Raw genomic sequence first — 15,090 nt, 5'->3', positions numbered from 1 at the left:
TAGATGTGCTACTTCACTCTGAATCATGGAGATAACTGTGGTTATATTTGGCCTGTAGTTCGGAATTTCTCGCACGCACAAAAGTGCTACTTGTATGCACTTCAAGATCTTCTCATGGAAACAATGGTCACAAATCACTGAATCAGCAAAACAATCCCCCCCACGCTCCACAGTTTCCATGCCTAAAATATTTGCAGCAATCACGATAATACAGTCAATACTCAAGTAATGTTCTACGTATGAGCTAAGATCAAATCATCAAGAGTTGATATCCACAAAAAAGATTAGCAGTACCATTTGCAATTAATTTTCTGTCACTTACATAGCCTAAGATACTCAAGGATTGATTTTCATTCCAAAAGCTGCTATATTTTTGTTTTCCAACTTACAATCTCCAATAGGAATACTCCAAAGCTAAATAAATCTGATTTTTCTGAAAAAATCCCTTCCATTGTGTATTCGGGAGACATGGAACTGCTGAAAGGTTTATACCAAAAAAGCAATCCAGTAATTTTGTCAGATCTTTTCTCTATGTTACCTAGACTTAAATACTTGTGTTGGGTGGGTATTCAAGTGTTCGATTTGATTATTTTATGAAAAATTTACATGATTTGGCCTAAAATATGAGTATCTAAGTGTCCCATAGGCCATATTCACAAGCACTTGAGTGATAATGTAGAAGTTTGCGAATTTCTTGTCCAACATATTTTCAGATTACTTACTATTTTCCAACTATTCATTAGTGTTAGCTTGTTCTTGGTTGCCTCCAAGGATTCTTGCCATCCCAAAGTCTGATTTTTTTGGGTTCAGATATTCATCAAGCAGTATGTTGCTGACTTTTAGATCTCTATGAATAATCCTTTAACTGGAATCCCGGTGAAGGTAAAAGAGACCTCGCATATTCCTCTGATGATTTTGAAGCATGTCGTCCAGTCTAAAAGTTCTTTCTTTTGAGGCCTGCATAATTTTTTACCCGATTACAAATTGAGAGTAGTAGATGAATAGTTTTCTACACTGTGCTACTTTCACTTATAAAAGATAAATTTAGAAAGGAGAAGAGAAATTTGCTCTTTTGGTCTAAAAACCATCCATTTTAACTAACCAAACTGAAAAGCGTCCAAGCATTTGTTGGGCATGTATTCGTAAATTGACATTTTGTCTTCTTCCTTGCAGGCTGCAGCAACAAAGATATTGACGAGATTCTGATGCTGGAGCACTGAAATAACTGCCATCAGTCAGAAACTTTTCTAGACCTTGGTGAGAAGTTTGTGTCTTTTTACTGTTAGTTTTTGGCCAACTGCCAATTTTCCCTACAAATAGATTTTGACCTTTAAATCACTCTGTTTCTTTATGAGATTAAATTACTCTGTTGTGTATAAAATAGGAGAGAATTAGGATCTTCAAAGATAATATCACCCTGAACACTTGACGAAAACCACATTCTTTGAGCTCGTTGCTTTCTTGAAAGTTGTTAGTTGCAATAGCCAGCTTCTTAAAACTAAAGAACGATAGCTCTTCGAGTTTGGCTCGAGGATTGCTGTTTTCGAGCATATTCACCAATTCTGTATAGCTTCTACTTTTCTTTACCGATACAACAAAGAACATCAGAGTAGAGATGTCACTTGACTATCATACAATTTGTGTGATTGTGTATTGATTATTTACTACATATTTTATGATGTATTTCAATAACCTTACATGTTACTATATATGCTTCTTTTTCTACTATGGCCTTAGCCCTTATGTATTGTTATGGTGTAATAATGAAATGAATTATGGAGATTTTAGCATAAGCCGTTGCATGGATGAGAGCAAAACAATGATATGAGGGAATTGGTTTTCACTTTTCAAGAGCATATACCACTAGACAAATAAATGAGGATTATCTTTGTAGAAAAATATAGCTCTGCAAAAACAGAAAATGGATAACAATGTGGGCCAAAAGGATTAATGTGATAGAAGCTGTGACGTGTTGGAAACACTGTCTTAGAAGCAAAATTCGCCCCGACTATGGTGCAATCGGAAGTGGCGTTGCCCCCCAAGATTTTACACAGCTATTCCCCTTAATGTGCACTCAAATAAGGGAAATTAGGAACTCATAGAAATGCTCAGAACTAGAGAGAGAAAATCAGAAAGAAGAGAGGAAGAATATATGTTTTTCTGTGAATTTCTGAGGACAGCAAGCACTTTTTATAGCCAAAAACAAAGTGTAACTGAAGAGAGATTTTAGGAGAGAAATCTGCCAAACTAAATATGTCAAATTAAACCAGAAAAATCATCCATAAAAGCTCTCTATATTTAAGGAAAGAAAACAGATTTAGGGGAGAGAAATAAGCAGTTGTTACAGCACATTTAAAACAGAGTGGAATAGACTTTGTAACTGAAAAGTTTCATAAATCTGAACTCTCAGATACAACATGGCCCTTTTAGTCTATACCACAACCTCTATTTGCATTATATCTCCAACTTTTACAGACGACCACAAGATATAATTTGGTTCATTCCAGCCGATCAGTGCTGACAATAGAAGATGTTGCCGTTTTTAGCCTTCCTCTTCCACATTAAGTACATAATGACTATCAGAGTGACAGTCCCCAATTCCCTGTTACTGCTACAATTGTTTCGTTTATTCTTGTTTCTTAGTAACTGAAAACAAGAATAAATGTGCCTGCATGGCTGCATAAGTTCTGATGCATAAGTCCTGGAGACAACTCAGTATTTTCTGGCACTCTCATCATCTTTAGCCTCAAAAAAAACATTGTCTTTAGCATTCAGTTTACAAAAGACTTGTGTCCTTCGCATATAACCACTGCTCCAATTTCCTTTGCTTCACTCTTCCCTGTTCTTTGGGTCAAAACCCCTTCAGATATGTACAAATTGGAGAATGGAGAGAATTGCAGCTTCCAATTTTCCCACATATGCCAAAAATATTACACTTAGTATCTGGAAGCTGCATAACTCTTTCTATTCTCCAGTAGCATCATCCCAGTCCCGGTGAATAATTGTTATTTGGTAGTTGAATTTATCATTAGACAAAGAAAACTCGGAAGTAAAAAAAAAACTAGGGTGATTGTACCTTGGCTATCATTTCGAAGCTTATTCCATGACTATGGAACTCAAGATATTTTTATGGTGATCTGAGGAAGATGTTTCCATTCCATGGCCCTCCAAATACTTAATTCCGGAAGAGCCTGAGAATCAAGGTAACCAAAGAACTTGCTTTCAGATGGACTGGATGGGGTTTTCCTTGATGGCATAAAAGGAACTTTATAGTTATTCTTTTTGAAGATTGGGCTCATTTAGGCAAGAGAGTGTTGATATGATGATCAAAACTCTGACACATAATTGTACCATTAGAACTAAGCAATACTAACTTCCCAGAATCTAAAAGCTGAGCTTTTGACAATTTTGTGGTGGTATATGTGACATTTGATGTCCAATTTGACAGAAGATCACCGTCCTCGAAGATGTTACACACACGAAAAGAGTCATTCAGTGATTGTTTCTGTTTGCGATCCAGACTACGTCCATTACAGAAACTTATTGTACTATCTGTAAGATATTTTGGGGTATATATATGTGGAAGGATTAACAAAAAAAAAAAAAATATTTGTAGATGAAAAGTTATTTCTTTTTATCACTCATAAACAAAAACATAGTATAAGAATACTCCGGAGTTTTTGTTTTGCAGCCTTACTCACATTCTACTCATACACTATTATGAGTTGTTGTACTACTCACAACACTCACTACTACACTCAAGGAAACTCACGGTTGGGCACACAACCAATGGGCAAGCAAAACCCCTATTTATACTACCATGATCTACTCCTCATAATGTGGCTTCACACATCCTACTACATTTTTCTACTAAGGTGGGCTACAATATAGAGGGTGGTGAACCTAGCTAGTAAATTTTCCTACTCTATGCATTTATTGAGTTGGTAATAATTGACTCGGTAATAATTGACTCCATCATGCTGTAAATTTTGACAAGGAGCATTCACCTAGAAACTAGGAGAGAAGAGAGTGGACGGTGATGTTTGACACTCCCCCTCAACGGCTACTATCACTCAGAATTAGTCTAGAGGTCATACCAAGTTGTTTACGGAACTTTTCAAACTTCAATTTGGTCCTGCAAGGCCTTTAGTGAATATATCAGCAACCTGGGGTCTTTCGTATTCACTTGTTCAAAGTTCAATTTCACCTTGTAGAACCTTCTTTCGGAAAAAATGATAACATACCTCCACATGTTTTGTCCTCGCGTGAAAAAGAGGATTCTTCGCTAAACGTATCGCAAACTGATTATGACAGGCTGACTTGACTTCCCGATCAATTGGTTGATGCAGATTCTTCGCTACACTAAGAGACTGCTTTAGTACCCAGATTGAACACATAACCTGTAGTTGACCGACGTGTGTCGAGATCACCAGCATAGTCAGCATCACAGTATCCGACAACTTCAATCTCTTTTATCATTGTCTGTACATTGTCACATCTTCTAAATCTTTGCCTTCGACTGAACATAACCTTGCATTAACCTCCATTGGAGTTGAGATAGGCTTGCAATCGACCATTACATATTTTTCTAGAAGATCATGGGCATATTTCTGTCCACTTCAAGACCAAGAAAATGTTTTAATTCTCCGAGCTCCTTCATTTGAAAACGTACTGAAAGATTAACTCTTGTTTGTTGAATCTCCTCTTCAAAATATCCTGTGATGATAAGATCATCCACATATACAAGAACTATTGCCAACTTTCCATCTCGAGCTTTCACAAATAAGCTCGAATCAGCTGGTGCTACAGAGTATCCACTCTGTAACAGAAACTCCGCTATCTTTCCATACCAGCCGCGTGGTGCTTGCTTCAAACCATATAACACCTTCTTCAACTTGCATACGTAATGTGGATAAGACTGATTCTCGAACCCCTTAGGTTGATCCATGTACATGTCTCTATCCAACTCACCATGTTGAAATGCATTTTTGACGTCCATGTGCCAGAGCTTCCAAGAATTACTAGCGGCAAGTGCTAGTAAAACACGAACTGTAGTAATCTTGGCAAGGACTAAACTTTTCATCGTAGTCTAGCCCATATTGTTGAGAAAATCCTCGAGCTACCTCCCTCGCCTTGTACTTTTCGATGGTACCATCAGGTCCAGTCTTCACTTTGTATACCCATTTGCAAGAAATAGGTTGAACTTCTCAAGGCTTTGGCATTAACCCCCCATTGTTTTGGTGTAGAGCTTAAATTTCTTCTTTCATGGCTTTTCTTCAATCTTTGTTTCGAGCTGCCTCATCATAGCGACTTGGCTCTTTTACATCCTCAACCACACATTTGCATATCATGTATTTGGTTTTCTCTGCCTTGTGGACCTGCTTAGTGCTTGTGAGGTTTTTCTTCTTCAAAATCTTCAATTTGACTTGGCCTTTCTTCTCCACTATTTCTATGATGTGTTCCTGTTTGCCATGGACTTTTCTCTCTTTCTGTTGGTGTAGGTTGAGATATCTCAATCTCAAGACTACCACCATCTTAACTAGACTGACCTTCGTCTTTCTCGTCCATCTTTTCTTGAAGCTTTTCCTCGATCTCCTTTGAGTCTGGCAATAATACAGCTTGTGGTGACCACCAAGATGATGCTTCATCAAACACCACATTTCGTGACATGTGACATTTATCTCAACCTTTCCTCTGATCATCGTATCCCACAAACATACAACGAATAACCTTGTTATCAAACTTGTTACGCATATGCTCAAGAACAAAGACGTAACATACACATCCAAAAAACTCGGAAATGGCTCACTGCTGGCTTCATCTTTCTTAGTTTCTCAAATGGTGAGACAAAATCTAGTCTCGCCTGAGGTAATCGATTTGTCACATGTGTGTGCTGTCCTCATACACTTAATCCAAAAATGTGGTGGCACGTTATTGGCAGCTAACATGCTTCTGCATGTCTCTGCAAGATGCCGATTTGTTGTAGAGTATTTGGACAGGTGTTGCACCTTGCAATCTTGCAAGTATTGGGAGAATTCTCTAGATGTATACTCTCCTCCATTGTCGGTACGTAGGGACTTAATTTTCCGCCAACTTCTTTTTCACTGTTTCCTTAAACAGTTTGAACTTGCCAAATGATTCAGATTTCTCTTTCATGAAATCAACCCAGACATATCTTGAAAAATCATCAATGAAAGTGATCATGTAGCGTAAACCACTCACTGAATGTTGCTTTACTGGACTAAAGACATCTGAGTGAACCAACTCCAAAGGTTCCTTCAATTTGAACTTCGAATCTTCATATGGAAGTTGATGTGCTTTACCAAATTGACATCCAATGCAAATTATATCTTCCTTGACATCTAGTTGAGGAAGACCTTGGAGCATTGACTTATTCATCATCACCTTGAGCTTGTTGTAGCTCACGTGACCCAAGCGTGCATGTCATAAATCAGCTATCTCTTTTTCTTCGCCTTGTCTACATATGTCATTTGAGCAGACATCACATAGACTGATTCAAGACATCGTCCCTCTAAGATAGGAGAAGAATTTCCTTTCATCGTCTTGTACACCTTCACGTCACGAAGACCGAAAACAACATGGTTTTCGGATGCTGTCAGTTATGAAACTGACAACAGTTTCTTTGTCATACCAGGAACATGGTAGACATTATCAAGATGAACTTGCTTGTTGTTGAATCGTGGAATCACCACTGCCTCGCCAATATGGGTTATTCACAATTCTGAGTTGTTTGTTGTTATCACAACTTGACCACGCTTGTACTAGGACATGCTCAGAATTTTCTCTTTATCTCCAGTCATGTGATTGGAGCAATCATGATCCAATCATCTTTATAATTGATCATCTTGTCGTTGACTACGACAAGTGCAGCTTCCTATGGCTCCATACTGTTGGGTGACACTACCTCCATGTCGAAGATTTATTCCTTTTCTAGTGCGTAGGATGCTTGTGCATCCCACTCGACTTCACTTCGGCTTTCATGCTCCACCAAAGTTGCAGCATTCCCTTCTGCTGGTTTGGACCAACAGTCTCGAGCATAGTGTCCCTTCTTCTTGTAGTTATAACAGACGACATCTTGTCGTGTTTGATTTTTCCCTTCCTTCTCGTCTTGTTGTCGAGTTCCCCCTCGATGGAAGCCTCCTCTGTGTTGTCCTTTTCAAATCCCCCTGACTGTCTATTTGACTTGCAAGGTTGATTACTCAACTCGCATGTCTTATTACCTGCCTTAATTGACTTCTTGTTGCCAAAAAGAGATTTCTCTCATCCTTGACGGAAACTCCAAACATTTGATTTTCTAGAGCCTCCTTATTGGCTAACACATTTTCGAACTTAATTACAGATGGTTGTGTAGCCCAACCTCGGATCGCCGTGACAAGACTGCTATATCTAGGCTTTAAGCCGCGGACAATAATCCTGCGCATCCTCGTCTCTATGATGGGATTTTCAAGATCTAACTTTGTGATTTGCTCACAAAAAGTTTTAACTTTGGTGAAATACTGGTTCACCATCATGTTGTTTTGTTGGATTAATTGACAATACCTCGTTCTTGAGACGCTGAAGTTGAGCATCGTTCTTCTTAGAGAACAAAGCTCCAAGGGTGTCTTATGCCTCCTTGGGTGTCTTCGCATCCTTGATGCGGTATAGCAACTCGTCCTCGACAGTTGCTGCTAACACGTACATGGCTCTTCCTGCCCTAATTTTCCACTTCTTTAACTCTTCTGGATCGGTTGGTATTATAGTAACTTCACTACCACCGACTATACCCCAAAGATTTTGTCCCAACAAATAGAATTGCATACTTGTGCTCTACGTACTATAATTTCCATTGTTGAGTTTCTCAATATTACTAGATAAACTAGCAATATCCGCCATTCGTGACTTGGTATTGCCTGACAATACACAAGTAAGCTTGGTCCCTAACCAACAAGCTTCACAGTCCCGGACTGTGCACTAATGGAAAATCACCTCGCAATACAGTCCCCGACGTTAAGATAGCCAAAAATATTTTTGACTATACTACTGCGATATTTCGGTCCCCGACCGATAAGTTTGCCATAAAATGGTCCCGAAAAAATTTAACTGAACGAATGACTCTTGATACCAATTGTAAGATATTTTGGGGTATATTTATGTGGAATGATCAACAAAAAAATATTTGTAGATGAAAAGTTAATACTCTTTATCACTCATAAACAAAAACATAGTATAACAATATTCTGGAGTTTTTGTTTTACATTCTACTCATACACTATTATGAGTTGTTGTACTACTCACAACACTCACTACTACACTCAAGGAAACTCACGGTTGGGCACACAACCAATGGGCAAGCAAAGCCCCTATTTATACCACCATGATCTATTGCTCATAATATGGCTTTCACACATCCTACTACATTTTTCTACTAAGGTGGGCTACAATATAGTGAGTGGTGAACCTAGCTAGTAAATTTTTCTACTCTATGCATTTATTGAATTGGTAATAATTGACTCCATCATGCTGTAAATTTTGACAAGGAGCATTCACCTAGAAGCTAGGAGAGAAGAGAGTGGACGGTGATGTTTGACAATACCAACATACTGATGACTAGAGTTTGGTGGGCTGAAAAAAGCCACCTTGAAATTTCTATTGCTGGAGACCATAGCTTCTGAATCTTTGATGAACTTTGTAGTGTTAATGCTGTCAAAAGCCATTGAAATTCTGAAATTGAGGTAAGAAAAGAAGTACTTGAAGATGTGCCTTTGGTTTCATTGATCTTGGAGGATGGTTAACTCAGAATTATCTTTGTTTCTATTCAAAAAAGGTGCTTTTAGTTAAAGTTCTACATAATGATTTCTTTTAAGTGCGACTAACTACTTAACTGACTATACTATGTTTTATAAAGTGGTGGTGAGGACACTGCATGACAATTATAATTGTCAAGCAATAAGCTGTCAAGATTATGCAAATGAAATTGACTCTGATGCGAAGAGCCAAAACATAGTTAAAAAGAATAAAACACAGTACGTGGCAGCAACTAGTTTCCGTTCGAAAATCATAGGGGTGGAATATACAAACTATACATCTGATGTAGTGATGAACAACACTTCTGCCTGGTAGATAACTAAGTTGGTTTATATAGCTAAAGAGAGTTGGAACTTGGACACGGGTACTTGTCCAAGGGTGGTTCATCACTTCATCTTTTACGAGATTTCTAGAATAGGAGACTCTGCTTGAGTTTAAGACATGAGTGTCGGAATAATATACATTTGCCAATTCAAGATATTTGCAACACTTTAACTTTTATCCTTGTCGATGTATAACTCTGACTATTGATATTTGGAGTTGTTTGTTAGTAATATTATAGAAAATTTGGAACTATTTTAAACATAAAACATTTTTACATATATTTATGTATACCGAAAAAAATATAGTCAAGGTTAATATATATACAGAGTAAAAGTACAAAACTTTTGTTCAGGTCGGCTACAAATAAAAAGACAAACTGTGACTGCATATGTACCTCTCGAACTTTTCGTTTCTTTTGAATATGCATACCATCCTCACATGTTTTTGTTTAGTTTTTTGTTGGCTATGTAGATCAGTCGTTATTCTACATTAAATTTGAAGGCAAGTTGCACTTACTGTTTGGATATTGAATATTTAGCTCTGTAACTTTTAAGTATTATTTGTAAAAGACTAAACAAGGATAACATCTTTAGCATCTTGTATTCAGTAACAAAATTTAGGGAAAAGGGACGCTCAGTGTGATAGAAACTAGCAAAATAGCCAGCCATATCAGCTGTCTCGTTTTTTATTTCTTTTCCTTTTTATGGTCAATTATTTTGTACTTCTGACTTTGGAAGAAGGAAATAAATTGAATACTGTGACATGAAGGAAATACAACAAAAACAATGATATATAAGCTTTTGAGATAATCAAAAACAAAATGTAGGACACTTAACATAAAAATGGAGGAATACATTAATGTTACTAATTGATTGTTTGAAAATAGGACAGTAATTTCTTCTTTATAATGGTATACTATCGGGCAGTCAAAGATGTAACAGTAATATAATTTGTGGAAGAAGCATTATCAGTGATCTGGGGAGGAGATGATCCTGTATCAGACGGCGTCTTGCGCTGTATATATAGTACTGTTGGATTTGGTTTTGGAAGATCCATTATATCTCTTTCAAGCATGGAGATGACTGTTGGCATGTTTGGCCTATCTTTGGCAAATTCTTGCACACATAATAGTCCTACATGCATGCACCTTACAATCTCGTCTTCAAAGCTTGCACTCAGAATCGATGGATCGATCAGTGAAATGATCTTATCCTCGTTCCACAATTTCCAAGCCTGCATATATCGTTTTAATAATCATTAGTTACGTATATCCTACAAATTGCATAAACTTGAAGTTTCAACCTATGCAACATGCATGGAAACAATTGGGTTTCAAACACGAGCCATTTTCGAGCTTTCGAGCTTCATTAGCACAGAATTGGCTGGGGACACCTTAGGTCCTAGCGATTTTTTTGATTTATAAGTTCGATCATATATAGGATTGACAGGTTTATACATCAAACCTTAGTCGTCCATGGGAAGAATTTCAAGAACTGTCACCCAAAATTACAAAAAATGTTATCCCTTTTTACTTTGAGAAGTTAATTTCTAGGTGAATTTGAGGTGATATTTCATAAATTAGTACTTGCATAGTTGCATATATACATGTTTTTGTGAGGTAGGATTAACTTACATATCCTAGTAGACCCAAAGATTCCTCCGGATACCAAAAGTTGTTATTCTTTTGTCCGCTTACTATCTCAATCAATGACACCCCAAGGCTGAAAACATCTGATTTTTCAGAGAAGTGACCTTCCATTGCGTACTCCGGAGCCATATAACCACTGTAATGTTCATAAGATGTATTTAGATGGAAATTCATCATTTCATATATGGCTTAGTAAGATGAAAGAGTGAAATGCAGGGTACTTACTATGTTCCAACAACCCTTTGTGTACAGGCTTTATCCTGGTTATTTCCGAAAATTCTAGCCATGCCGAAGTCTGAAATTTTGGGAACGAGGTCTTTATCCAGCAAAATATTGCTTGCTTTGAGGTCTCTGTGTATAATCCTTAATCTGGAATCTCTGTGAAGGTACAGTAGGCCTCGACATACGCCTTTTATAATGTTGAATCGGTTTGGCCAGTCTAAACGTTTACGCTTGTCTGAATCTGCTCGAAAAAAGAAGACATTTTCATATAATCACCGTATGTTATTTACGCTATTGTAATTAAACAAGTATTTCGAAATATACTTGCATTGATATATGAATTGATGTGAAGGTGATGAAACACTGATAGATACTAACCAAATAGAAATGCATCCAAGCTATTATTTGGCATGAACTCATATATCAGCATCTTCTCTTCTCCTTCAACACAACATCCCAGCAGTTTTACTAGATTTCGGTGTTGAAGTTTTGAAATAAGTTCCACTTCATTCATAAACTCATGTACACCTTGTCCAGATGCTCTTGATAGTCTTTTAACTGCTATTTCTTGTCCATCTTCCAGTTTACCCTGTAACAAAATGGGAGAAGAAGTATCCAATGACATATATAAGGGTTCTTTGAAAAATTTGTATATAAAATAACTCATGTCAATCTTTTAAACAATTCCATACCTTGTATACTCGACCAAATCCACCTGCTCCGAGCAAATTACTTTCATGGAAGTCATCTGTTGCTTCAGCCAGCGTTTCGAATTTCAGTATTAGTGATTCATCAATCTTAACTTGAGTTTTGTCTCCAAAAAGAAGTGGATCTTGTGTTGTTTTTTTCTCTGCGAATTTCGTATCTGGTAGAGGTACCTTTCCTTTTGATCGAGATCTCCTCCATAGGAAGCATATAACAGCAACAACTAGTAGTATTACTAATACTGATAATATACTAGCTGCAATTATTGCCTTTATATTCATATTATTACCTGCAGCCAAAATAAAAATCCATTATGCATATTAGACAACGTTATTCGTATTGATCTTTATGGAAAATATTATGCACCTTAAATTGAATTACAAGCTAAGGTATGGATCATATCATAATGTGAGGTTCTAATGTGTGCAACTGCACTCTGAACCAGTTCAAACAAATAACTAAACTGTTTTAGAATCGCCTACAGGAAAACATTTTGTTCCTTCTCTAATTTTTGCGTTTGGTTTGAGTTTAGACTGTTAATTAGTTACACATAAAACATTACGGTTGAGCAAAATGAGTAAATTCCAAATAGTAGTAGCTATTAGCTAAGGAAAGGGAGAATCTTTTCATCTTATGCTCAACGTTTGATTGTAACAACTACTTAGGCCTTGTTTGGTTGTATATGGGAAGTCATACTTACTAGGAAGTTATTTTTTCCATGTATTTGAAATTCCTAGGAAGTGTAAAATTGTGTTTGGTTGACAATGGGAAGCTCTACTTACCTAGGGGGACCTAGGTAAGTAACTTCCTCCATTTTGGAGGAAGTAGAACTTTCTAGGAAGTGCAAATTCCCATGGTTTTGCCAACCAAACAACTTCATATACTTTTACTTCCTAGGAATTTGCACTTCCCATGATTTATTTTGTCAACCAAACAAGGCCTTAGTCTAAGCAAATGGTTGTTTCCAACGAACTGAGAGGAGATGAACTATCTTTTCTTCCGTGATTTAGAATAACGAAGCAAACAAATTGGAGAAACTAGAAAGTATGACAAATAAGTTGCGAGTTTACCTAGCTCTGAATGTTCAAGACGGATGAAGAGATCAACTCCACCAGGAGAAAGGTCTGCAACATCGATCAAGTTCCCGTGCCATGTCAAACATGTGATCTGGGTATCATATGCATAAGCCAAACAAGTGCAATCTCGTAAGCAGACACTTCTGCACTGATTTAGATTCAATCCATTCATTAATTCAGCATTTTCTGGGACTTTCATCATTTTTAATCTCATGAAACCATCTTGTTTTTTGGCCCCTGCAAGACCACATTGTAATGGCTTTCTTCGTACACACCCACTACTCCAATTTCCTCTTTTCCATTCCTCTCTGTCTTTCGGTTCAAAACCTTTCAGACAACGACATGTTGGTGTAGGATGCGGATTGCAACTCCCAAATTGTCCACATCTCGCATAAAAATCACAATCATTATCTGGAGCCTTCCATGATATCCCCCAATTATGAATGCTATCATCCCACCATCTTTGAGCTATTACTCCTTGATGAGTCAATGTATAGTGTGACAACAAAGTTTCATTTGCACCAGCAAAAACTAATGTAAGAGTTCCTCCCACTTCTTCTTGTGCAAAAGACCCGGCATTGATCAATATATTACCATAGCCGGTGTTATGGTATCTCGTCCCAATGAAAATGTTGCCGTTCCAAGGACCACTTCGCCAATGAAGTTTATCTCCATCCCATATGATAATCTGGAAAAGTCCTAAAGAATTAGTACCAATTGAATATCTTCCATATGATGGGTCTGAAGAGCTACGCCAAGCTTGCAGGACCCTCCTCAAATCTGAATTCGGCGTGAGAAGGAACCTCATATTTGGTAAAACTGAGTCTGCAGGGTGAAAAAAACTCGACCAGATGGTTGTCCCATTTTCGCGAGTAGTTGTGTTGGACGCGAACACTTGGACTACAAGGTTCCCAAAATCTGACAGTTGAGCAACTGAGAAATTAGCGGCAGTTTGAGTGACATTTGATGACCAAAGTGTCTGATTTCTTGCATTAAAAACTTGGAGATTCCCATTAACTGATAATCTAAGCACACCATTAGAATCAGTAACAGGATTGTTTCTGTTAGCTACCCAGATAACTTCCTTTGTAACAGAAGGTTGATCATACCAAATTCCAACGTAACGATGTGTAGAGTTTGGAGGGCTGAAAAATCCTAATATGTATTTGCTATTTTTGGAAACTAACGTTTCTGGGTCTTTTAGGAACTGAGTTGGGGTTATGGTGTTTATGGCAGAGCAAAAGTGTAAACCAATAAGTGGAATTATGTAAAGAAAAAATGCATAAACTGAAATCATATTTATTAAGGATTTGAAAATAATTGGTTAAATCTTCACTTATAGAGCTTTTTATGTAGCAAATGATCTTAATCTCTTGAGCTAAGTAGTGAGAAAGGGTTGAAAGCTAAGAAGATAGTAAAACTTAACTGATTTCTCTCGCAATCAGCCCTCTTGTAGGCTGTCGCTCGTTCTCCTCTGTATCTTGTTTGTTTTGTTTCTTTGTTGTACTTTTTTTCTGTAAATTCATTTCATGGCCAACTGGCAATATGAAATGGATGACCAACTAGAGGTGCTTTTATAGTCAATGACTGAATGGTGTTATTTTTTGTGGTGAAGTGAAACATGTGAACTTGGATGTTGTAATGATTTTGTACGGTTTTTTTTCAATTCTATAAGGTTTCTATTGGTTGACGCGTAGTTTAGATATTTTATTCAGTATTCTTCATTACTAATTTCAAACGAGGAAAGATGTGGATGGCCAAGTTGGTTGCTTTTTATAGTCAACTATTGGTTAAATTAAAATTGGGTGCAATTGTTGGGTTACACAGTTCACTGATGATATCGGAGTTTTCTTATTTCTCCACTCTCTGTCAATTGTCAAACTTTGAAGTGTCCAAGTATTTCATGTCCCTTTATATTTTGTTTCTTTGTTTTTTTTTAAAAAAAAATAGGAAAATTGAATGCAGACAGTCCCAAGTATGATCCATCTTCCAAAAACAGTCTCACTTATTGAAAATCCAGAAAAATTCCCTAATTTTCCACAAATGGACCTTGTAACCCGTTAAACTCCTATACTAGGTAAACTCTTCTACACGTGACTTGTAAGTGATTTTTGATGAATTTTTAAGCCCCCCTCCTTTTTTTCCTTTCATTTTCTAGGTAAATATTTAACTTTTTTTTTTAACTTTTTCATTCCTTTCGTTTATTCTCTTATTTTCCTTTTCTCTTTCTTCTTCCTCAAACATTTTTTCACACCAAACGTCAATCATTAACGAGCAATCATTGACGAGCAGCCCAGAAGTTCGCGGTTG

General features: G+C 37.1%; 1 protein-coding gene across 1 annotated transcript; it reads right to left on the bottom strand.

Moving 5' to 3' along the window:
• Window positions 1-9,901: 9,901 nt before the first annotated feature.
• LOC104883091 (G-type lectin S-receptor-like serine/threonine-protein kinase At1g11330) lies at window positions 9,902-14,418 on the bottom strand. Its single transcript, XM_010667545.4, has 6 exons — window positions 12,775-14,418; window positions 11,692-11,993; window positions 11,378-11,588; window positions 11,003-11,240; window positions 10,763-10,913; window positions 9,902-10,362 (listed from the first exon to the last, which is right to left on the bottom strand). Exons 1-6 carry the CDS (start codon window positions 14,075-14,077, stop codon window positions 10,045-10,047), a joined length of 2,523 nt encoding a protein of 840 aa, XP_010665847.2. The 5' UTR covers window positions 14,078-14,418; the 3' UTR covers window positions 9,902-10,044.
• Window positions 14,419-15,090: the final 672 nt, after the last annotated feature.

The sequence above is a fragment of the Beta vulgaris genome, chromosome 8 (genome assembly GCF_026745355.1).
Source record: "Beta vulgaris subsp. vulgaris cultivar EL10 chromosome 8, EL10.2, whole genome shotgun sequence".
Taxonomy (NCBI): domain Eukaryota; kingdom Viridiplantae; phylum Streptophyta; class Magnoliopsida; order Caryophyllales; family Amaranthaceae; genus Beta; species Beta vulgaris.
Note: the sequence above shows the minus strand (reverse complement) of the source record. Positions and strands in the feature narration are given on the sequence as shown.